Source organism: Rattus norvegicus, chromosome 16 (genome assembly GCF_036323735.1).
Source record: "Rattus norvegicus strain BN/NHsdMcwi chromosome 16, GRCr8, whole genome shotgun sequence".
Classification (NCBI taxonomy): domain Eukaryota; kingdom Metazoa; phylum Chordata; class Mammalia; order Rodentia; family Muridae; genus Rattus; species Rattus norvegicus.
In genome coordinates, this window is record NC_086034.1 from 82,473,696 (window position 1) to 82,499,175 (window position 25,480).

Here is a 25,480-nt window from a genome sequence, read left to right on the forward strand (position 1 = left end):
GTGGTCCTGGGTTGTATAAATGAGTAAGCTGGGAATGCTGTAGGGAAACCATGCTCAAAATATATGAAAAAGTATTTTCAATAAACATTAAATTTATTGGGCTAGAGAGATGGGTCAGCGATTAAGAACACTGGCTGCTCTTCCAGAGGTCCTGAGTTCAATTCCCAGCAACCACATGGTGGTTCACAACCATTTGTAATGGGATCTGATGCCCTCTTCTGGTGTGTCTGAAGACAGCGACAGTATACTCACATACAAGAAATAAATTTAAAAAAATTAAATTTATTAAAATAGGTAGTCAATGTATGTGTTTCTCAACAAAGCATAGAAAAAGGCTGGGAAAATATGGCTAACATAGAAGGGAAAAAGACTGGACAAACCTGACATAAAATTGCTAGTCAGAGATGCCAATCAGTCATATTGAGCATGTATCGGTAGTCAACCCAGTCTTGAGTTCCCAGCAGTTCATGTACTGTACCCACCCCAGAGCTCTCTGGATTCACTAATGAAAGACACGAGTACATTCAAAGGGCTAATGGAATTCACAAAGAACTGGTCACGAGGAGTGATACACACCAATAGAAGGAATTGCTTTTCAGTGCCTGTGGCTGTTTGTCTTTCCTTTAATTAATGGAACAGAAACTGTGGAACTAAAGAACTGGAACAGCTCAAATGTGAAAACTCACTTGTGGCGATTCTGGAACAAAATGGTCTGTTCTTCCAGTGTTCATATGGGAAGACAGGAAATAGAAACAGGCCCTCCAGTAGCCTGGTGTAGAAACCGTAGTTAAACAAGAGATCTTGCTTTAGAAAGGTAGAAGGCGAGGACATTATTATCTAGCAGAGATGTATTTTATATAGCTACAAAGAAGTTGAAAACAGTAAGAAAAAAAGTTCTTGTAAACAGCTAAGAGAGCTGGATCTCACTAGACAGAACAGTCAGACTTAGAGGAGGCAGTTCTCTTCAAGAGTCCCCGGGACTGAACTCACCCAGTCTTGGAAGCAAGTGCCTTTATCTATTGAGCCACTTCATCAGCCCTCTTTAATTTTAAAGATAGTCTCACTGTATTATCTTGGCTAGCCTGGAACTCATTATGTAGCCCAGGCTGGCCCCAAACTCAGAGATTCACTTGCCTCTGCCTCTAGAATAGGGACTGAACTTTGGGAAAAGCTGGAGTTAAGAACATACCAATCAGTGTTTTAGCCAGGACTCATGTCCCATGGTACCAGCATGTTAACAATGGGGCACACCAGGTAAGGGGCAGACAGAAGCTCTGTGGCAGTAAATGTTCCCCATAGGCTCGGGCATTGTAACACTTGGTCCCCAGATGCTGTCACTTTTGGAGGTATAAACTTGCTGGAGGAATGTGTCACTGTCCTTGCTCTTTTTCCAGCTACCACATCTGCCTGCTGCATTGCTTCTGGAGCACAGTCAGTCTGAACTCGTCCTTCAGTAGGTTGCCTTGGTCACAGACTTGTATCATAGCAACAAAACGGTAATGGACACACTCTACTAGCTTAGAAACATCTCTCTGAAGTTATTCCCAAATATAAGTTTATTGGAAAAGACACAATGAAAAAGACAATGAACATTGACCTTTATTCTGCTACATGTACTACTCTGTAGGCTCAGAAGATCAGAGAACATCTGCGGCCAGGGTCTGCTGTCCCACATTTAACGCAGGCTGCTGGTCTTTAATGTAGAGCTGTAGTTAGGAGTCACAGCAGGAACTGGGAAATTCTTAAGATGTAGCAAGGCCGCGAGGGAGCACTGACCTATGCTGGCACACGAGGGTGGCCCTGGACCTCTGTCAATTGTGTGCTGTGGCTATGTGCTGTGGTCTGACATAGATGTCTCTAGCATCATGTCACTTTCGTTCATTTCAATTTCAAAAGTCTCTTCCAAGGAAGGTCTGGACTCCGGGGTTTTAGTGGCGTTTTCCAGAGGTGCAAGCCCGGCTTCCTCTGTGTTCTGCTTTTCTACTTCAAAGTCCCTGAAATCCCACGGAGGCGAAATGATGTTTTTTAGTGTTTTCATTGTATGCACGTCAAAGTCATAGCACTTTAGTTTGTCTTTAATGTCTGCTCCTAAGAAGAAACACAGAATTAGGAGACTGGAAATTCCATCATCACTAGTTCTGCCCTGCTACTTCAGTCAACTGTGCTTTAAACATAAAACCAGTCACAGGGGAATCCATTTTTTCTTCTTTCCACCATTTTCAAAGGAGACACTTAGAGAAGTTCTCAAAGTGCATGCAGTCATGGTTCCTACATGGCTTCTGAGCTAACTGCCACCAAAGCTTGGGCAAGAGTACATCTTAAACCATGCTGATTGATGTTGGAACAGTCACTAATGCACTGCTCATAGAAATGAAGTATATTTTCAAGGTTTGTCAAAGTATGAAAACATTAGTATTTACTTGGGCCAATCTAATTAGATAGATTAGGGTCAATAATTTCTGACATAACATTTCAAACTAAAAGCTTTCAGGCTAGGCACTTTGGCAGCAGAAATTATTCCTTGTCCTTTAGATCTCTGGGCCCACTTATACTATGAAGCAGCCCTGGATGGAAACAGATTCTACACCAGCTGAGGCCCTCCACTATCTGGTGAGTCCATCATAGAGTCAGTCATACATCTGACCGCAGCCACAAGAACCGACCAGAAAGCCCCAGGGCAGAGCTCACAAGTGACCCGCAGAACTCAACCATTCATTACTGTTGATGAGACCTGTGACCCAGCAAAATTTAACTGGTGTCTCTGACAACACACTAGTGCTTTTCCAGGTTTTGCTCATTTCTAACTCTAACATAATCCAAACAGAGAAGGATAAGTAGTCCCATAGCATCACCACTAGTCGGGGCTGGGGAGATGGCTCAGTGCTTAGAAGCACTAACGGCATGGGGGCCTCTTATGTCAAACGTCAGTTCCATTCCCAGGTAAGAGATGTTGCTGAATGCCTTCAATGCCTTCCCTAACTATAGGCCATCCTTCCAGTGTTTGCCCTCTTCATGGACAGGACGCATACACACACCACCCACTAGACTGTGTATATACCTGAGCTGGTCTGGATCTTCTGACCCCCACTTCAGCCATCCAAGTGAGAGGACAGCAGGCATGCACTACCCTTCAGCATCTTTTATGCATTCTCTTCTTGCAGGGTTTTTTGTTTGTTTTAAATTCTAGACAAGAATTTCCTGACAGGCTGTGTCTACGCTGTGGTTCACACCCTCCATTCAGTGGCAGGCCTTTCTTCTTCCAGTGGTATTTTTAGTTCATTTTTTTATTTTACCTTTTTTAAGATTTTTTGTTTATGTATATGAGGACACTGTCGCTGTCTCCAGACACACCAGAAGAGGGCGTCCCATTACAGATGGTTGTGAGCCACCTCTAGAAGAATTCAGTACTACTGACCCATCTCTCCAGGCCAAGTTCTTCATTTTATTAAAGCTCAATTTATCATTCCCCCTCTATATTTATGTCCAAGTCTTTAATGTCTTTTTCCCCCACCTACTCCTAAGTCCAGATCTTAACATTTAACCTCAATGTACTCTCCGGATCTCACAGTACTTGTTCTTAAAGCAGTGCTTCAGAATAGCAATCGTATTTAAAATGATCCTATCACTATACAAGCTCTTCAAAGTATTATAAATCACTCGTAAGTAAATGAAAGGTATTTTAATCTTCTATTAAAGTGTAGATTATTATGTTGTGCTCTGTGTTATAAAGGGGACAGTCAATGATCCACTTTAGAGAAACCTCGCTATGATTCCCTCTTCTACCATACAGCACACATGTTCTATGGACGGCCAGCACTGAACCTGAAACGAGACACTAACTCACACTGCATTATTCCAACAGACTAAGTGAGTTTCTGGAATTCAGAATGCTGGATGAGCTTTCAAGCGACCAAAACAGAGGCTAACAACATGCCATCAGGAGAACAACTTAATCTCACCGATATAAGCTTCGGAATCTCCAATGTACATTTCAATGCAATGACCAAGCATTGTAACAGAAAACGTGTCGTCTCGCCTAAGACCGAGAGCCTGCCAAAAAAGACCAAGCACTGTTAGTAAACATCTTAACACAGCAGCCTCTGGAGTCCTGGATAGGTTAGCCAAGAGAGCAGTGGGTAGCTAGCTCCAAGTTTGGGCATAAGCCGATGACTGCTCACAGCAGGTGAGGGTCAGGATGGTTATCACACATCCACTCTTGTCCCTAAAGGCTGTCCCCAGCACATCAGAAAACTGTCCTTAGAGTTCTGTGAACCTTGTGCATGAACACAGTTACAGATCAGTCACTTACATTAACATTCAAATGCAAACATTTCAAAGATGATTAGAAGACCAGAAAACATTCGGAGGTCAAGCTGACCAGCTCAGCATTCCTATAACCACGGAACTAACTTTAGGACTTCATGGAGCCTAAAAATTGCTAATTAATCCTTAAAGATCAGTTATGAACATATTACACCAATGAATTTATCTTTCAAGGCTCACCTGTTCTCAAATTCTAACATTTCTGGTGTTTCTGGTGTCGTATAGCTGGTATTATCCTGCTGCTGCTGTGACCAGGCACAGCTGTCACACGAATGCCCTGCCTATGAAGGTGTAGCTAGTGTTCAGTGGCGGGGAAAGAGACCACGTGAGGGCTATGTGAAGGTAATCTATGGATCTACGTGGCAGCTGTCTAAGCCTTTTATTGACAAATCAGCACTCTGAGGGTTTTATCAGATGTGTAAAACAGGTGTCTGCAGCTTGTAAAGCCCCGACTCAGGAGTAGCTATGCATGCTGCCACCTCCTGCCTGTGCTGGAAACTGAGCCATTTATGCGTTCATATTTCACTTTTTAATGCATAAACAATGCCAATAAAAAATTTGAAATCTAGGAACAGACAAGTACAAAAACATGAAAGGAGATGATGGTAAAGTTGAGCTGCCTTTCTTTTTCTTTAGTGGTCACCAAGCTTAGTTACTAAAGCACAGCTCAGCACGCTCTGTCGATGCTTTTTCTTTATGGACCTTCAGAAGACCTGCCTCAAGCCTCCTACCTCTTAGCTGTCATGAAATACAGTATGTGAACTAAGAGAAGACTCTGTGTGATAAATACGTGGATTGTTTTCCTTCACTGACAGAAGGAACATGGGTTACTACTCCAAGTTCCAGGAGGAGGATAGAAGTCCCCAGAGGCTTCCACGATAAGTGGGAATTTCTCTCTTCTTGCCTGGACAAATCCAGATGGGACCAAGGGACGGATACCTCAATGTACACGCAGGACAGCCTCGTGCTACTTCTAATTTGGTGACTACTACACAATATGCATAATTTCTTTGCAGAGAAAAGAGTAAACACAGGGTTACTGAAGAAGTTTAAATGCCTAAATCAGTAAAAAAGTGGCCTAGAAAAGATCTTTTCAAATTAAGGAGTGCATTATTAACCAGATTAAAACACAAGCAACAGACATACTGTATGGAAATAGTCCACAGCGTTTTCGAAGTTGCCCATCAGACTGTGGATGTAGCCTATAGCAGAGTATGTGGACGCATTCTGAGGGATCAGCACCAGTGCCTGCCTGTGGTAATCCAGAGCCTCGGCGTACTTCCTGTTGGAAAAGACGGGGAAGAAGAGAGGGGAGACAACAACTGTGGGATGGAATAAAAGTGCTGTTCAAGAACATTCTAGTGTCTTTGTGAATCCAGTCCTTACTCAGAGGTGGGCAAGTGTTTTAACTCCTGGAATTATGGTTGTCACCGTCTTCAGATATATTCTCTGTGGAGAATGCTGTTGCAGGCCTTTAATCCCAGGCCTTGAGAGGCAAGGAACAGGCAGATCTCCTGAGTTTGAGGCCAGTCTGGGCTACATAGCAAGTTCTAGGTCAGCCAGGGCTATTTAGTAAGATTGTCTCAAAAAGTAAAAAGAGAACATATATTTTTTTCCTGGCATGTCCCTTAGCTGGATGAGGAACTCGAGCACAAAGTTGCCACAGCAGCCAGAAAGTCCCAGACTTCCCTACTGAGCTTCATAACACCATTCTCCCTGTGGTATATAACCTTTCTATACCAAGGGCAGTTGAAAGCAACCAACCAAAGAGTTCTGTCTTAACATCTATAAATTACTCAGAATAGTGTGTCTTAACGTTCCTGAAATATTTGCTCTGTAGAAATCTGTGAAAAGGTTTCACATTCACTTAACGTCTGGGAAATGTAGAAACTTTAACAGATAGTCAAGGCTCAAAGAAATTCTCCAGCAGAAATCTCTCCTGCCCACCACCCTCCCCCAGCTGATATAAGTATTCCACTTACTTTTGAAGCTGTAAAACTATCTTGTATTATATACAGATATTGATGTAATACCTCTAAAAACTATTTTCATTTGTTTGTTGAGACCAAGTTTTACTCTATAGTGCAGGCTGACCTTGAACTTGTAGCAGTCATCCTGGGGGCTACCCGTGTGGAGATGTGCGCTGCCACACCTAACACGCTTGCTAACTTCTGCATCATCTTGTTCCCAGACTTGCTTTAAACAAAACGGCACTCCCCCAGACCCCGAACACATACACTTTTGAAACGGGGTCTCCTTTTCAGGGCACACTTTTGAGACTAGCCTCCAACTCACAATGTAGCCATGGTGACCTTGAACCTGATCTGCCCACCTCCACCTACCATGCCTGGTGTTACACACTGCTGGGAAGCAAACCAAGGGCTTCCTGCACGTTAAGCAAGCACTCTTGCCAATGAAGTACATCGCCAGCAAAGAACACATTTGTAACTGTCACCTGTTTATAATATCATGAAACTTCTGGGGAAACAAAGCCAGTGCGTGAATATGGTTTTAATTAAACCTTATTATTTAAGTGTTTTAAAATTAATATTAAAGTTTTTAATATAAGGGAGGGAAAAGCCAGAGGTGTTATACTTTTCAGTGGGGATGTTGATGCTTGCTGCATTGAGCAGCCAATATGGGGACTGGAGTTATCACGAAATAAAAACACAGAAAGGCTATTCAAAATAAGCAAACTTTCAGTGACAGAGAACACAACTGAAAATGTCCTACTTGACTCACTTGAGTTTTCTGCAGACATGCCCCAGGTTGTTCAATAAAGGTTCCCATTTGTCAACTGTTACCTAGAACATAGAACATCAAGCCCACATCACTGTTCAGCCCGACTTGTTTGCAGTGACTCATTTCACATCCTGTATCTGCTGGTATCCCACCCGACCCTCACCCCACCCTGCTGTCCAACACGCACGAACGCACGCGCACACACACGCAGCAGAGACAGGATTTCCTGGTTCATCCAATTTTCTCCTCTACTAGATGAGCCTTCCTAATACTGGACTGTAATTAGCACAATTTCATCCCAGAGTCCATCTATGCCAAAGAAACTTAATTGTGCACTTGCTGTCTATGGTTCAGTTTGAAGGTCTGGATCTTTACGGCTAGCTGTCTTCTAAATATTCTATCTAGAAGTGACACAAGCACTTCCAGTTGAGTATACTACATCAGTGCACGTGCCTTAGTCACTCTAGCTCTCTAACCTCATCCAGATGTCCAAACCAACCATTCACTGGGCACAGGACGTCCTGGCCTCTCTGAGACTCTCTAGACTCTGTTCAGTTGTGTACCAGGCAGGCACGGCTCCAAGGCCATACACCTTGGCTTCCCAATATTGGGAGTCTGGCCCCAGCCCTACGAGCACAGTCACGCTGTCTTCCTGAAACGTTTATGTTCCCTCTCCCAGGATAATCTGCCAGCTCTCGAACACCACTTCGTGGTTTTTAATAACCAGTTAACATTCGTGCTCCATTTCCTGATATCCTCTGAATGTTAAATCCAAAACTCCATGAATGGCTCCTGCTTTTGCACATGCCTCTTCTGCCTCTGAAATGCCTTGTCCCTTATTTCTGTCTAGCTAATGTCTGCATACTAAGGATGGGGTGTATGGTGTGCCCCAGGCCCTTCCTCACTGTCACATGTACGCGATCAACCCTTGCATGGAGTATTTCCATAGCCTCAGTCAGACTGGACCACTGCTCAGATCACCTACTTGTAATTACCTACCAGTGGCTCTGAAACACAGAAAGGTTTTACAGTTTTACCGTTGCTGACGCCTACTTGGCTGGCACTTAGTAAACACATGCTAAGCAAATAATCAAAGGAACTTGGGTCATCTTTTCCAAGGTGTTGAGAACTGGATTTAGGAGCCCAGCCCATGCAAACAGAGACCCTTCTTGGGCATGAGTGTTTCTCGTTAGCTAGCTTGATTTCTGCTGTAGTTTCTTACTAAAGTAAAACAGCATTTTCCTTTCCTAAAACTTTTAACTGGCATTTTTATTCTTCAATAGTAGTATGCTCTTATATTTAAGTTTTTGTAAGATTGAAAACTGCCTATGAATGAAAAAATATTTTTAGGAGTGACTCAGGAATGTGTTTCTCAAACTTTGCTATGCATGAGACTCGACTCAGAATGCTGCTAAAAGTACAGCTTTGACTCAACAGATCTTACGGGTGCGTTTCTAACCGGCTCCGGGTGCTGCCGATGGGCCAGTGAACAGCAGGATATTTAACTGTTTCAGTGACAGAAGGTGGTGACTGGAACCCTACTTTGACAAAACACTAGAATTCAGAACGAGCCAAGACTCAGCTGATAAAACCCGCTTTACAGACACAATGTGGAACACAGCAAGGCTTGTAAGTCCAAACGATAAACAATCAAGACCAAAGCAAGCGGAGCTGTCTGTGTGGCAGGCAGACTGTCCGTGGTGGAGACTTCGAAATTGTGTCTGTCAGAGACAGAACCAAACACAAAGGAAGGGAAGCCATGAGGATGAGGTACAAAGGAAAACCAGGGTGTGACACGCAGGACAGAGTGAGACTGGACAAGTATCAGAGACAGAAAGGAGAAATGAAAAGAGCAGCCACATGCCATCTCCTAGGTGCACGTTATGTTAAAATGACCATGTATGACGCCAGTGCATATCCAGCCTTGCAAATTAAGGTTGATCACTCGCCTGCTTAGTGAGAACAGAAAAAGGTCTGAACTTGAATGGCACCTAGTTCTATAGAGCTTGGTCTGCTGCCAAACTGCTTTTTTCTTTTCTTTTTTCTGAGCCAAAGTCGAGGCTTTTTGAAGGTCTAGAGAAGCAACATTGAGTAAGAAACTATACTTGGACTGGCCGTCAGAAATTGCTTCCAAAGCACGTTGTGTGTTGACTGCTGCCCATGTCACATCCAGTGACTGCTGTTATCAGAACTGAACCCATGTTCTCTGCAGCACTTGAGTCTATAGATAATCGTAGCACTGTCTAGTCATCTGTGACGTCAGACATTAGCTGACTCTCCTCTAGGAGGAAGACTGCCTGCCTTTCCCACATCCGACAACAGATAAGCTCAGTGGTGTCTATGTGTGTACGGGCAGATATCACACACAATACCTCATTCCCAATTGCTTTAATTTTTTCCAAAGCATCGAGAAACCACTTTTCTGCTGTTTTCCATCTAAAATAGAGGAAGAGTTAGCAGTTATTCACAATTTGCAAAGACAAGACACTGAGAAAAATCTGAGTATCTCTAGTAGTACTAAAATATCATGGAACGGCTGACAATAATTGATTCCGATTATACTGCGAATAAGAACAGTATATGACAATGTATACATGAAAATGCCATAGAAACTCATCACTCTGTATGATAACTCAAAAAACAAAAACAACTAAAAAACTAAAAAAGAAAGAAAAGACTTTGGGCCAGACGAATAGCTGATCTTATGATGTTTTACTGCACAGCTCAGGATTCAGGAGACAGTCAATGCTAACGAACAGTGGTATTTCGATGCCTGTCAATGTCCGGCCACAGTATTTCATCAACTAAGCAAAGATTAACCCTCTCTATGCATACACCGTCAGCTCACTGACACCACACCTGCAGCCAATAGCACACTCACTCAGCGAGTGGTGAGCGCCTGCACACATTCCCCTGGAGGCACACGGTGGCTACTTACGGCACCAAGAGACAGCAGTAAATCTGGAGATTATTTTAGATAGTAAGTTACCACAGCACTAAAAAGACTATTAGACAGAAAACTGGGCACGATTTGGTAGGAGATTAGCCAGGACTGGTTCATCAGACTTCAGTGGACTTGGGCTTTTTTCACATCTACATGTGTGAAGATTAAAATCACTGGAGTGTTGGTTTTAGGGAACAAGAGAACAACAGAGAAAGTGACTGCAAATTTTGAGGAGGAACTATATGGCTCAGAACCATCCTGTATCCCTGACCTGTGCCCATACATCCATACATGCAGGCAGGCACAACACTCACATACATAAAATAACGAGTCTTAATTCTTTTGAGGTTACAAACCCTCTTTATAATACTTATATAACCTAACTGAAAAAAATTTAAAGGTTTATTTTATGTGTCTAAGTGTTTTGCCTAAGTGTATGTGTGTGCCAATAGGGGTCAGAAGAGGGCACGGGGTCCCCTGAAACTTGAGTTGTCATTGCTCTGAGCCCCCACGAGGATGCTAGGAACAACCCTGTTCCTCTGCAAAGGCAGCAAGCGTTCTCCTCTGCTGAGCCATCCCTCCAGCCCTGATAACCTGTTTATAACACAATGCTGTGCTTACGTTAGGTTGAGTCTAATGCAGTGTACAGTTTTCTCCTCCAAATTACCTATGCTCTAGATACTGAAGACTATAGAAAAGCCTTAATATTAAGACAATCACACTGAATAGTTTACTTTTTTGTTCTGCCAATAATTAATCACAGGACCTTTTTCATTTCAAAATGTGAAACTGTGTGAATCTAACATCTAATTGACAAAGATGTCGTCTAGGAGTTTGTGGCAGTCCATATTAAAGGAGAAGCACAGCAGTTTAATGTTTTATGGGATTCCACCATAAGAATTTCTACTTTTAAATTCACCCCTGCCTCATGAAAAAATACATCTAAAAATAAAAAATGAACTCATTTTTATAAAACAGAATCCAATGAAGAGCAGCTCTGGCCATGAAGTTTTAGGGGCTGAGGCCCCAATTCCAAGAGCCCACAGCAGGCGAAGCCCTCTGGTACTTACTCTCCATTCTGAAAGGCAACCACTCCAACCTCATGGATGACAAACGGGTCTTCCGGGGCAATGCTCAGAGCTTGGCCAAAGAACCGCTCAGCCAGTTTAGAGTTATTGGTCAAACCATATTCTAACCCAATATACAGCATTGGCAAGTGACACCTGAAAGGATTTGAAAGTTTCACATATTCAACACTCGAAACTTTGTAATACAACAGAAATCTGTCAGTTTTATATCCTATCGTTTACTTTTTTCTAACTCTAAACACAGTCCAAACAGAGAAAAAAGCAGTCAACAGAAACCGTCCTAGCAGAAGGAGATCCTGGACTTATAAGACAGTACCTTAATAGGCTAGGTTAATAGTCCAAGAACTAAAAAACATTAAGTTTACAGAATTAGTAAAAGGTATAACAACATCCCATCAGAGAACAGCAATTAAAGAAGAAAATTAATTAATTAAATGTGTGTATTATGTGTGCAGGAGCCCGTGAAGGCCAAAAGCAGACCTCAGATTCCCCAAAGCTGGAGTGGCAGGCAGCTGTGAGCTCCACTGGAAACTGAACCTAGTTTGCTGCATGAGAAATTAAGTGCTCTTAACTGAGCCATCTCTCCAGGGCCCCAAAATAGAAATTTTAAGAAAGCACCAAATAGTGATTTTAGAAAAGACAAGCAGAATAAATGGAATAAAAAACCTATGATAAAAGGGCTTACAAACAAATAGGTACAAGCAGCCAGGAGTGCAATGTGTAAGAGAGAGAATCCATCACTAGCTGATCTATTGACAAAACTAAAGCAAGTCTCTTCTGTGAGCTGTAGGTCACAGACGGTTAAGTTATCCACAGGTGAACTGTAAGGACACAGATGGTAACTTATCCACACGTGAACTGTAAGGACATGGTAACTTATCCACATGTGAACTGTAAGGACATGGTAACTTATCCACAGGTGAGCTGTAAGGACACAGATGGTAACTTATCCACATGTGAACTGTAAGGACACAGATGGTAACTTATCCACAGGTGAGCTGTAAGGACACAGATGGTAACTTATCCACATGTGAACTGTAAGGACACAGATGGTAACTTATCCACAGGTGAGCTGTAAGGACACAGATGGTAACTTATCCACATGTGAACTGTAAGGACACAGATGGTAACTTATCCACAGGTGAACTGTAAGGACACAGATGGTAACTTATCCACAGGTGAACTGTAAGGACACAGATGGTAACTTATCCACATGTGAACTGTAAGGACACAGATGGTAACTTATCCACATGTGAACTGTAAGGACATGGTAACTTATCCACAGGTGAGCTGTAAGGACACAGATGGTAATTTATCCACATGTGAGCTGTAAGGACACAGATGGTAACTTATCCACATGTGAACTGTAAGGACACAGATGGTAACTTATCCACAGGTGAGCTGTAAGGACACAGATGGTAACTTATCCACATGTGAGCTGTAAGGACACAGATGGTAACTTATCCACAGGTGAGCTGTAAGGACACAGATGGTAACTTATCCACATGTGAACTGTAAGGACACAGATGGTAACTTATCCACAGGTGAGCTGTAAGGACACAGATGGTAACTTATCCACAGGTGAACTGTAAGGACACAGATGGTAACTTATCCACAGGTGAGCTGTAAGGACACAGATGGTAACTTATCCACATGTGAACTGTAAGGACACAGATGGTAACTTATCCACAGGTGAGCTGTAAGGACACAGATGGTAACTTATCCACAGGTGAACTGTAAGGACACAGATGGTAACTTATCCACATGTGAACTGTAAGGACACAGATGGTAACTTATCCACAGGTGAGCTGTAAGGACACAGATGGTAACTTATCCACATGTGAGCTGTAAGGACACAGATGGTAACTTATCTACACGTGAACTGTAAGGACATGGACAGGAACTTATCTACATGGAAAATAAGTGAGTCAGTCCACGTAAGTGGTGACTGCAGTGGTGACCAGAAGGCAGTGAACTGTCACTGTGTTTGCAACTCCTCTACATGATTAAAAGACAACAGAGAAAAACCCAGTAGGAACCATGGTAATGGATTCACTGTGAGGTAAAGGTGTTTGACAGTAACACAAAGGAGGCGTGTAGGGACAGAGCTAAGTGAAGTGTTTGAAACTACACTGCTTTAAGATGTCACTTATCCACAGATGATCACTAAGAAAGTCACTACAAACACTAACACTCAAAAGAAGTAAAGTCCGGGGCTGGGGATTTAGCTCAGTGGTAGAGCGCTTACTTAGGAAGCGCAAGGCCCTGGGTTCGGTCCCCAGCTCCGAAAAAAAGAACCAAAAAAAGAAGTAAAGTCCAACCTGTGAACTATTTATAAAAGAAAGCAGTCACGGAGAGCGGAACCCAGACATGACGGGTAGAGAATGAACTGATGGCTGAAGTGAGTCTATCTCGCCGTGTCACACGGAACTGAATACACACTACAGTAAAGAGACAGTTTTAAAAATGACTTAACTGTAAGTTGCTTATACTTCTATTCAGACTGCAAGGGACAGAGCTCCTAACTGCTAACTGACAGGTCACACAGGGTGAACCTGAAAGGACAGCAAAGTAACAAAAGAGAGCTGGTGTGACCACATGACCAGGCAAGACAGACTGTGAGACAGGGCTGTTAGCAGAGACAGGTGGGGCAGAGACGTGATGAGCAACTCAGGGCATCACGGAGACGCAGTAATTACACCACATCAAAAACTAGCAGAGACGAGCACAAAGCAGACTTGTTAGCAAACCAGAGGGAGAAGCAGTTAGCAGCAGAGTGTACGCACAGCAGTGACACAGCTCAAACAGCAGCAGGTACAGCTGCAACAGTGGAGGGTGGGATTCACTATGAACACTTCCATCTCCACAAGCGCGGGAGACACAGGCTTCTGTGTTCAAGTCCCCCCTGGGTCTCATTTCCTTCTTTCTCATACTGACTGCAAGAAAACACATCAAATCCCTTCCCCCCATTGCCAGTTATTTTGTAAATACAGACTGTTACCTAACAGACATGTGACAGTTTTGTCTAACTCAGGCCCAAATGATAACAATATTCCTAAGAGACATGCCCTCCACTAGCAGGAGAAGCCCTTTCTGGCTGGCATTTAGTCGAGCGGAGTACCTACCCCTTCATGAGCTGTGCGGCTGTGAAATAAGCAGCCATGGCTTGGTCATGCTCGCTCTCCACAGCGAAGGAGTGCCCGTAGGCTATCCAGGCGGGCCCATAGGTCTTCTCCAGTGTGGTAGCTTTGCTGAAACAAAAACAGTATTCAAGGAATGCACTCATCCTTCAGCTTCCAGGTTTGTGTAAGTGCATGGCATGGAAAGCGTTAATAAGACCAACGGAATAAAGCGTGGACAAAGTGCAGCTGTTGTTACTGCTGCTCCATGAAAGGCATGCAAACACTTTAGGACACTAGAGCCAGTCCTATGCATACAGTCCTACATACAGTAATATAGCTGAACCCATTAGCATTCTGTATGCAACTTACAAATACTATTTACATAGCAGCCCCCTCTGTGACCCAAGGTTAACTGGTGGCTTAAAAGGCCACAGGATGTGAGCCTGTTTGCCCAGGTACCACATTGTGCACCCTGGGCGCACATTTCCTAAGAAGAAAACCAGCAGATCCTTACAGGAACCTACTTACTCAATGGTCACACAGGGTTACGCTAATCTCCTTCAGAGTTTAATGTGCTTTCTATCAGCAAAAGCTGACGGCTGACAGTGTAAAGGGAAGCAGCCCTTTCCATCTACAGTATTGCTCCCTATGCTCATGTACAAATAAAACAACGCAAGCACAGGTCTTGGAGTACACAGCCTGCACCACTGCTTTCTCTCCACTCACAGCACCCTCAGGACAGTGCACACAAGCAGTGCGGGTGAGCAGAGCATGCTTACGGGAGTCGCCATCCACGTCATCAGAGCACTCACTGCGCCACAGCTTATGCGCAGCGCTTCTCATGGTGCTCATGGAGAGGCAAAGAAAGCAAACCGTACCTGAGGTATCTCCTGGCGTGCTCGTTTTTATGGCCAACCATGAGGTAGTAGCAGCCCACCGCGAACCACGACACCTGCAAAGTCCAACGTTACTACAGCCAGACGCAGCCTTGAACTGCAGTCTGACAAGGTAGGTCAGACAGGGTGGCTTGGATTTCTCAACTCCTATACCTTAGTCTGAATTAGGGATTCTCTGAGGCCACACTCGTTACTGAGGTCCTGAACGGAAACAGATACTGTCCTTTGCCAAGGCGGCTCCCACTGAGGACAAGGCTTCTAAGCTGCATGCCTGCCTGGGCTCTGGCTTGCCCCTGGCTCACCTTTCTTCCTAGCTGGGCTGAGTTTTAGGGGCTGGATTCCCTGCACTGGTCTCAGCTTAGCTGGACACGTTTGTTCCCATGTGGGACTCAGCCCTTGCTCACTGGCTTTCGTCTTAAGGACGCACGCAGCTCCTGACCCTACTTCCCACCCTTAGCTTCTAAGCATGAGCTCACCCAGTGACTTACACATGCATACAAAAGCCATGCAACAACTATGCCCTTGGGAATGACTAACTGGGATGTTGTGCTTCTTTCTGTACAGTAGTAAAGGAGTACGTATACTTTTATAACCAGAGAGAAAAGGTTAAAGTCATTGCTTTAATGTAGGAAAAAATGATTTCATGGAATAGATAATAAAGTTGCTTGCTATTATCTAGAACTAGAAAATTCTGACTCACTGCTTTAACATAAAACAGTATTTGTGGAGCTGTTGAGATGGCTCAAGGGTTAAGAATATGACTGCTCTTCCAGAGGTCCTGAGTTCAATTCCCAACATCCACATGACGCTCCCAACCATCTATAAAGGGATCTAACGCCCTCTTCTGGCCTGCAGGTGTATATGCAGCAGACAGAGTATTCATACATTAAGTAACACACAGACAGACAGACACACACACACATTATTTGCTTGAACTTAAATATAATCTATTGTCTACATGCTAGCAAAATATTTTCTTAAAGTTCAAATAACAAAAAGGAGAAGAGAAATTGTATTACTTACAGGATTACTCGGATATAAATCCACCAATTTGTGAGAAAGATAGAAAAGTTCTGTTTTAGGAAAAAGGGAAAAATTTATTTGGTATGAATAATTTAAGTTTCAGATCTGACCTTCCATCCCTTCTCCCCACCTGGCATATGCCTTTCCTCAGCCCCCACAGCAGCACTCAACACTGGCGAGAACTGTCCAAGTGGCTAAGGGCACAGGGTGGGCCACATAAGCACGCGTCCCCAACGAGCACTTTAGGTGAAGCAGAGATCCCTCGAGAACACCCATCTGAGAGACTCATGCACCTCACGCCTCTTGACTAAACTCACTTAAAAGACTTAAGGACAAATACACTGCCCAACAAATTAATGTTTCTCAAATGTTAAAACATGGGGAATATCTACTCCCTTCCAATTTCTTTCTTTTTTTTTTTTTTGTTCTTTTTTTTTCCCCTTCCAATTTCTAAATGTCAATTTAACTGTTTGCCTATAATTTCATACTTAAAAAAAACAGGAAGGAAAAACAGTCAAAATTGATACTAATGAAGTATGATACTAACATACTCTGAGCCACAGGTTACATCTGTGAAGAGGAAAGAGAAGCAGGGAGATGGGAATTCTTTGCTCTGCCAGGAAACAGACCAGCAGTCATCTGATGATGGTAGCACTCCTGCTGTGGGTCTGCCATGTTGTATCTAAGCAGCCAGGATTTGTAATACAACATTTCAATAGTTCAGAATGCTCTTTTAAAAAGTAAAAACAATTAAAGAGTGGCCTGGTGGCATATGCTTTCACTCCCAGCATTTGGGAGGTTGAGATAGAAGGGTCAGGAGTTTGAGGTCATCCTCAGCTGGAAAGATTACAGGACTGGGGATAGAAACACTCACCATTTGCTTTATTCAACTCCACAAGAGTTCCTATGTGCACAGGTAAACAGTTTGCATGGAAAGGGTCCTTTTCCATCACTCTGAAAGTTAAAGAACCATGTGGAAGGCGGTGTGACAGCAGTCCTCATCACACACACACACCTGCCCACCCCTCCATGCTCAGTTTCTGCACATCAGGCACATGATGATGTAACTGTAACTCGTTACTTCAGTTAAAGCAATGTGAGCTTATAAAGGAAAGGCAAGCCAGGCCTCACAGTGCACACTTACATTACTAGCTACTTAAAAGGTTGAGGCAGAAGGATCACAAGTTCAAAGTCAGCCTGGGCAACTTAGTAAGACTCTGTCTCAAAATAACAAGGTTTTGGGATGTAGCTCAGGGGTAAACACTTGGTCCAATCTCCAGTATCACAAAAATAAAATAAGCATAAATAGAAAACTGGTTTAGTTGGAAAGAATAAAAATTAGCTTTAGCATTTTCTTTTACTTTAAAATTAACTAGCTACTTTAGAATTTAACTAGTCAAAGGATAGAAAGTATAAACTTTTAAATATATATATATATATGTTTACTAAAATTTTTTTTATTTCAAAAATTAAACCCCCAAACAACAACTACAGAAAATGAGAACAAAAGCCAGGTGTGAGGAGTGCTGGTGCACACCTTAATCCCAGCACTCAGGAGGCAGAGACAAGTGGATCCCTGAGTTTGAGGCCAGCCTGGTCTACAGAGCAAGGAACAGTCAAGGAAAACAAACCCTGTTTTAAAAACCAAAAACCCACGACCTCCCACACCCCCATGCTGCACAGAAATCTACAGCGTGTAACTCGGCTGCGGTGTCTGAAGACGTGCGTTTGGAGGCTGGGATCAGAGATGGTTTAGCTGGGGAACATCAAGACGGGCACCCGGGGTGCAGGACTGTGTTAGATCTAGCAGTGCTAAAGGAGGAGCTCTACAAAACCAGGACCACTGGTATTTTCAAACTATCACCTCTTGGGTTTGCGCGTGGCAACTTTGAGTCACACTTTGGAAAGAGGGACCTTCAGGGGGTTGAGGCTTGGACTGTGGTGTGGCTTAGAGGCTAACAGGTTCTCGGTGGTTGGAGACAGGGTTTGCTTCTATCTTGTGTGTCGGTTTCCGTATAACTAGCCCAGGGACACCGTCAGTCCCACCTCAGTGGATGGAGGCAGACATGTGTCTTCTTCCCAAGTAACTGCACTGAGCGTACACAGATCACTAACTTGGTGCCTGGAGCCTGCTCTTTTAACACAGCCACCTGTTCAACACTCTTCAAATGCTCAGGTAACTTCCATTACCACAGTTCACAGAAGACTGCAGAGAACGTGTCTGAATTAGACAGTACAGACTGAAGCTCACATCTGACACAACAGAGTATACTTACGCAGACGTAAGCTTGTAGCACATCTTAAAATCACAGTTATAATAGTGTCTCTCAGCCAAAGACACTACCACATCCAGATTCTCTTGCAAGCCGTCCACTGACTGGGGAATGACAGTCTCACTGGGCTTATTATACTGAAACAGAAAAACATATACACAAAATCAGCAAAGCCAAAGCAAGAAGCACTACATGTTGTACCTTAGAGGTGAGGACATCACACGAGTGCTCATGAGCCCCTGAAAACACCATTAACTTCGGGCCCTACTCACTCTCATCAGTATGTTTTCCTCTTCAATTTCACCACAGACTTCCACAGCAAGGATGTCACAAGTTTAGAAGGCAGAACTTAGGAAGTGTTTTCATATATTTACATAATCTATTACGGCACATGCTACTGTTAATAAACAGCCTTTTATTTTTTTAATTAGAGCTGGATACAATGCAAGTGCTGTGCAAACATGCTGTCCTCCATTCCAGGCCCCAGCACCCATGTGAAAGCTGCCCATGGCCACAGGCCTCTAATCCCGGCACTAAGGAGCCGACAGGGAGATGCTGGACACACGCACGCACGCACGCACGCACGCACACACACACACACAGCATTCACACATACAAAAGTAACTAATGAGGGGAAAATCGCAAATGTTAAGGAAAGATGTAAGATTTTTATATAAGGGAAATGTTAGCTCAGGTTTTCCTCACCTTCTTTAATTTGTTCTCAAATACAAATCGTAGCAATTCTTGTTCTTCGGCACAGAGCTTGCTAAGAGGCAGTGAGTCTAGAAGTTCTTTTTCTTAAAACAGTAAGAAAAAAATAACATCTTCAAATATTCATGAGAAAACAGCAATTGAAAATACTCTTCTATAGTTCTCGATGTAAATCAACTCTGGAGAAAATGAAATCCTTAAGTGTGGTTCCTACTGGAGAGGTGGGCCAGGAGGCCTCCAAATGGTTCTCATCATCGGCCAGACAAACCCCAGGCCTTGATGATGACTACACTGACAGTGTGGCCCACTGATTCACTGAAAGGCATCCCACTCACCAGGATCCGCAGCCTCTACTAGATGCCAGCAGCCAGCTTCCTATTCATCCCTGTCCCTGTTTTAGAGCCCAGTGGTTTAAGAACCAGTATTTTGGTTATGTCCATGTATGAATCCCATTCCCACACCAACCCTGTGATGTCTGCTCTCTTCATGACCCATGTGACAGAGCTGTCAGTGGCTCTTAGTCTCTAGGGTTAGAGTCCCACGCGCTGTCAGAGTCCAACCTCTAGAAGTTGCTGATTTAGCTGCTCTGAAGTTGGGACTTGGAAACAAAGGGATTAGAGTGTGGCTATGATGGAAATCCTTGAAACATGGTTTACAACTCCCCCTTAATTCACTTCTCATGAACGATTTCACGGCATTCTGGCCCTCAACAGCGCATCACACTATTTTGTGATGTGTTTCATACATGAAGACATTAAGAAAGCTAGGTCTATTTAAGCCTACTGTGTACCCTGCTCTTAATTATACAGATTTCAGAAAAGAAGACAAGCCAATAACACACACAACAACCATAAACAGACACACACACACACACAGATACAGACACACACGGACACAAACATACACAGACAGACACACACATGGACATAAACATACACAGACAGACACACGGACACACACACACACAGACACAAACATACACAAACAGACAGACACACACAGACACACAGACATACACAGACACACACAGACACACAGACACACAGACACACACACACACACACACACACACACACACACACACACACACACAGAGATGGGCAAACACAGGTGTTCCCAAACCTTCCTGTGCTGTCAACATGTGGTGTGACGTCAGAAGATCAAATGCTTCAAAGCAGTAGACGTCGAGCTTCAAAGCCTCTTTGTAACTGTAGGTAGCCAGGGTGCGATTATCTAATGCATCGTAGATTTTCCCCCTCAGAAGACAAATCGAGCTCTTTATCTGTTGGAAAACACAATTCGTTATGTGCTGAGTACAATTAATTTTTGATTTAGAGATACATACTGTTAGGACACTGAGAAGTCTTTACTATGTCTACAAAGTCACCTCACTGCCGGGAGAGCCCAGAGATCTGAGTTTGAGCTCTAGCCTTGACAGTTATGTTTTTCTGTGTGATGATTTAATCTGTCTTGGCTTCTGTTTCCTCTCCTCACTTGTGAAAAAGGGAAAATACATCTTAATTATGGAACTCTGTAAGGCCTGGAGATGTGGGTACCTCTGGGGTGCTGGCCATCCTGCTACCTACACAGATGGGCAACTAAAAACCCGGTGGCAAAAATCATAAATCAAAATTTAAAATACGGTCCCCAGCTCCGAAAAAAAGAAAAAACAAAACAAAACAAAAAACTTAAAATACAATGGACTGTGAAAGAGAACCTCAGACTCAGATAGCTTTCTCTGCAGTGTTTTAAACATGGCCTCACAAAACAAACAGTACATTACTAGTCTGCCATGCATCCATAGCAGGTAAATGAATGTAAGAGGTCCAAAACCAATCCACGACAGTAAATATATGCATTCCCAGTAGAGAATCAATGCACGTCTATGCACATAATTAATAAAGAGAAGAGAGGGGAGAGAGACCCAGATGCGTCCCATCCCTGTACTTTTCAGAATGAACAGGAGAGGAAACAGGCCCTAGCTCCTTTGTAACTGTGTTATAAAGGAGACAGGCAAGGCTGGCACAGCTCTACCACAGTAAACACCACTGGGCTGTGCACTCTAAATGGGTGAGCTGTATCTGTATGGTGTGAGCTGTACCTCAGTTAACCACTAAGAGTAAGAAGCCAAGTTAATAACCAGAGCATGTAACTGTTAATGTAAGTCTCTTTCAATAATACAAACTCCAACACAGCTAATAATATTATGTGCAGTCAAGTAAATAAAAAATTCCTTTCTGTAAACAAATGAAGCTAATTAAGATTCCTCTTCATATGTCCAAACCACAGAGAGGAGAGAAAGATGTGTCCACCCACTGTGTGCAGCTCCAGGTACCACTGTGTGCAGCTCCAGGTACCTGTGACGTCCTGGCTCAGCCTGGAGGACATCCACAGCATTACAGCTTCAAACTGACGCTCAGTCAGAAATGTCTGGCAGACTTTGGTTACTTTCGATAAGCAGGTAACTGGAATGTTTCATGCACACGTGTAAGGGTTTATTTTTTGCCATGCAAGACAGGCATTTCCTACTGCTGTAACTGAAACATGCTAACTGCATCACTCACGGAGGACTGTGACATCTCCCAGTCACTGGAAGGGTCTTTGGAGCCACTGTCATCCTTCAGGTACTTCTCAAAGAGCCTTCTGTTAATTGGTTCCTCCATATCAAGGATGTCTAGAGCCTGCTGGTACTCTTTCGCAGCATACTGTGAAGAAAACACAAGTGTCGTTCACCCCAGTGTCTTCTAGACTTTTTAAAAAAAGATCTATTTATATATATGAGTACACTGTAGCTGTCTTGAGACACACCAGAAGTGGGATCCCATTACAGACGGTTGTGAGCCATCATGCGGTTGCTGGGGATAGAACTCAGGACCTCTAGTTAAGGGCAGTCAGTGCTCTTAACTGCTGAGCCATCTCTCCAGTCCAGCCTTCTAGATTTTTAAATGGCGGTAAATACTATACCCATTATTTAAATGCCTAACGTACAAACTAAGAGTCAGCATCTTAGAAAATAATACTAAAAAGGACATACTTCATGAGATGCTATGCTAAGCCACCATGTTTCAGCTTCTGGAACAACTGCCACCCATCATGAAGGATGCATACTGTCCACAGTCACATGTTCACCAAATAAAGCAGAAACTAAGCTCACTTACGTGGCATCTAGCTGCAAGGTATCGGCAAGCTTCATACAGCTAGAAAAGAAATAAATGAAAAAGTCAAACACTTTACATGTATAACATATATGTATATATGTGGAATGTGAAACATAATACACACCTGTACTTCAAAAGGAATCTTAAATGTGAACTGGAGAGTTGAAGAATTTCTCCTTTATAGTTTTTTTTTTTTTTTAAAAAGCCCAAGTCTTTTTCGCCCGTATCCATCAAAAACATGTTAAAGGCACTGAGGGCTTAGGGGAAGTTATGTGCCTGTAATCCCAGCACACAGGAGGCTGAGACAGGAGAGTTGCCCTGATCCCAAGAATTGGAAACCAGACTAAGAAAAACAATGAGACCTGATCTCAAAACAAGTAAACTGGACTGAAAGCCAGCTTAGGAGCGAAAGGTACTGAGGGCCAGAGTCTGGTCCCCAGAGACCCACATGATGGGAGAGGACACACTCCCTCAGATGGTTCAGGTGATACATACACACCACACCACACACACACACACACACACACACACACACACACACACACACACACACACAGAGGAGAGAGAGGGAGAGGGAGGGAGAGAGATGCACATGCTGTATAAACCAGCATAATATTAAAAAGCAAACTTTTAAACCATAGCAAAGCAGAAACACAACAATGAGAACCTAGACATTAGACAGGCGGGCAAGAGAGGGGAAATAAAAGACTGGGATTTGGCGTGAGCGCTTTTCTCTTGGGCTGAAGAGATGGCCCAGCAGTTAAGAGTGCCTGCTGCTCTTCTAAAGGACACACGTTTACTCCCACATGGGGCAGCTCACAGTGCCTGGAACTTCAGTTCCCAGGAACGCAATGTGGTCTTCTGGTTTCTGGAGACACCCACACTCATGCAGCACACACACAAACACATTTAAAAAAAAAATCTCTTAGCCAGGTGTGGTGGGCCACACCTTTGATCCCAGCATGAGGTAGAGGTAGGGGTATGTATATATGTGAGTTTGAGCCAGACTGATCTACAAAGTGAATTCGAGGACAACCAGGCCTGTTACATAGAGAAACCTTCTCCACACCTCCCCCCCCAAAAAAAACCCAAACCAACCAATAAACCATTTTTTTCACATAAAAATAAAAAATTTGAAATTTTAAAATTTCTTTAAAATGTTAACTTAGTAAGAACCTAATGCCATTTTGGACTGCGGGAGAACCGAAGTTCACACAGTACTTACTTTGTCCAGCTTGCGTGACCGGAGTGCATGGGCTGCTCTGTGGTACTGTGCTGTGAGGTAAAGACACTGAGCCAACCAATAAACATCCTGGGGTTCCTCTGAGGGGCAAAATTACACAAGTGGTCAGAGGCTCATGGGGGAGATTTCTAAAGATTAATTAGGGGAAATAAATTGCGTATCACTCACCATGAGAGAGTGAAGCTACCTTGTCTGCCCAAAACAGAGCACTTTGATACTGTTGCTGCATATAAAAAGTAAACACAGGGTGACTACCGTTGCCCCCACAGTTCTGACACATGTCTACTAATATAATATAAACCCATACACCAAATCAACAGCTCACTACAATACCTCCTTAGATGTTGCATGGGGCTCACCAATCATCTGTATTTTACAACTCAACTAGTTCGGGAGTTTTAGTTCATAACTGTAAGAACTTCATAGATACAATTCAAGATAGCAGTTTAACTCACACACTACCAAAAAGGTATCAGCTAGTATCTAAAACAGTAGATAAGAGATGACAGTGCAGTCATCTAGAACTTCTGGTCCTGACATTTATGTAATAACACTGTCCACGAGTTCAAATGAAGTCCAAAGTAGAATTTAGTAGAGCACTAGATCCAAATATTTCAAATTAAAACCACAACATATTAACAGTCACCGATCATGGGCAAAGTCGCCCCCTATAGTCAACTCTACCAAAACAATCTGACAGCAGACAGACACTCATGAATTTGTCCTGGTGGTGCTGATTCCCGGCTCTTACTGCCTCGGCCTCAGTTCCCCAGGATACATTCAGAACAGGCTTGCCGAATGGGTGGCCAGGAGAAAGCCTTAAGGACCCAAGAATCTGCTCAGAACAGATGCCCCCAGAGTGGAGAAGAGGCCCACATTGTCCTCTACATTTCAGTGCCAAAGAAAATAATCACAAAACCGACTGCCTGTTAACACTCTGCCTTCCAGCAACGTGCTGCAAACATTTGGGTCAATCACTTAGCATCTATTCCGTTTCCCATTTATCGGGAGAGCAAGCATTTTAGCAAAGGCCAAATGACATCACAATGACGTGGACCCCCCCCCCCAGAGACACACCTTCCCTTAAACACTCCCTGCTGTCCACTCGAGGGAAGTGTGGAGGCTGAACATAGAGCATTAGGTATTGTTTCAAGTCCTAATTGGAGAGCGCTTGTCTGTATTCACAAGTATTCTGTCAAATAAGATCCCCAACTAAATCCTCTCAAACATCCCACGGCCCAGCCAGATTCCAAGGCCACAATGCAACCCTCCTAACCCCAACCCCGCTTCCACAGTTCAAGCAGGATCTGAGCGATCAGCTGCGCGCTCCCCGCCAGGCCCCACCGCCCCGAAGCCCAGCGTCCGGCCACCCGCCGCGCACCTGGTCCAGGTACTGCCGGACGCGTTTGCGCAGCGGCTCCAGGTTCATGGCCGCGAGGCCAGGTCAGGCACCCGACACCCCCTCGAGCCTCCGCGCGCCCCCGGGTGTCGATGGACCCAAGCCCGCCGACCACCACCCGGATCAGACCCCGCGCGCCACACGGCACTTCCGCTCTGATAGGCCCTACCCCGGAAGTCCCCTGCAAAAGCGTCCCCTCGGGTGTGTGCCCACTCTATTGGTTCCGTGGCAATCTGGGTGCCACTACCTCCCCACCCCTTGTTATTTTTGAGACTGAATTTTTCTCTCTGCAGTCCTGAGAGGCGCGCGCACACACACACACACACACACACACACACACACACACACACACACACACACACACACACACACACACACACACACACACACACACACGGTGGTGATCCAACCGTACTCATTGACTTGAGGTGGGTATGTGGCCAGGTATAGTTGACCATATTTACAGATGTTTCCATTCACTTTGTGAATAGAATCATTTTATAAAGAAAATTTGTGCTGTCACCACAGATGGTAAACATCAGAGACAGTTATCTGGGA

General features: G+C 43.8%; 1 protein-coding gene and 1 long non-coding RNA gene across 4 annotated transcripts; one reads left to right on the forward strand and one right to left on the reverse strand.

Moving 5' to 3' along the window:
- Positions 1–1,538: 1,538 nt before the first annotated feature.
- Cdc16 (cell division cycle 16) lies at positions 1,539–25,102 on the reverse strand. 3 transcript variants are annotated; one of them, NM_001024744.1, is made up of 18 exons: positions 24,905–25,070; positions 23,692–23,746; positions 23,506–23,603; positions 22,281–22,319; positions 21,687–21,827; positions 20,245–20,404; positions 19,117–19,208; positions 18,415–18,548; positions 17,013–17,092; positions 16,139–16,188; positions 15,098–15,171; positions 14,223–14,348; positions 11,080–11,232; positions 9,438–9,501; positions 7,066–7,127; positions 5,470–5,605; positions 3,960–4,050; positions 1,582–2,088 (listed from the first exon to the last, which is right to left on the reverse strand). In NM_001024744.1, the coding sequence occupies exons 1-18, from the start codon at positions 24,950–24,952 to the stop codon at positions 1,829–1,831; spliced, it is 1,863 nt and encodes a 620-aa protein (NP_001019915.1). In that variant the 5' UTR covers positions 24,953–25,070; the 3' UTR covers positions 1,582–1,828. The 3 variants fall into 3 exon arrangements, with proteins under 3 accessions (XP_038950338.1, NP_001019915.1, XP_063131324.1); XM_039094410.2 differs by lacking the exon at positions 23,692–23,746 and having other exon boundaries at positions 1,539–2,088; positions 24,905–25,102; XM_063275254.1 differs by lacking the exons at positions 1,582–2,088; positions 3,960–4,050; positions 5,470–5,605; positions 9,438–9,501 and having other exon boundaries at positions 24,905–25,095.
- LOC120097557 (uncharacterized) lies at positions 2,087–3,960 on the forward strand. Its single transcript, XR_005495085.2, has 2 exons — positions 2,087–2,610; positions 3,863–3,960. It is a non-coding gene; the product is annotated as an uncharacterized LOC120097557 (long non-coding RNA).
- Positions 25,103–25,480: the final 378 nt, after the last annotated feature.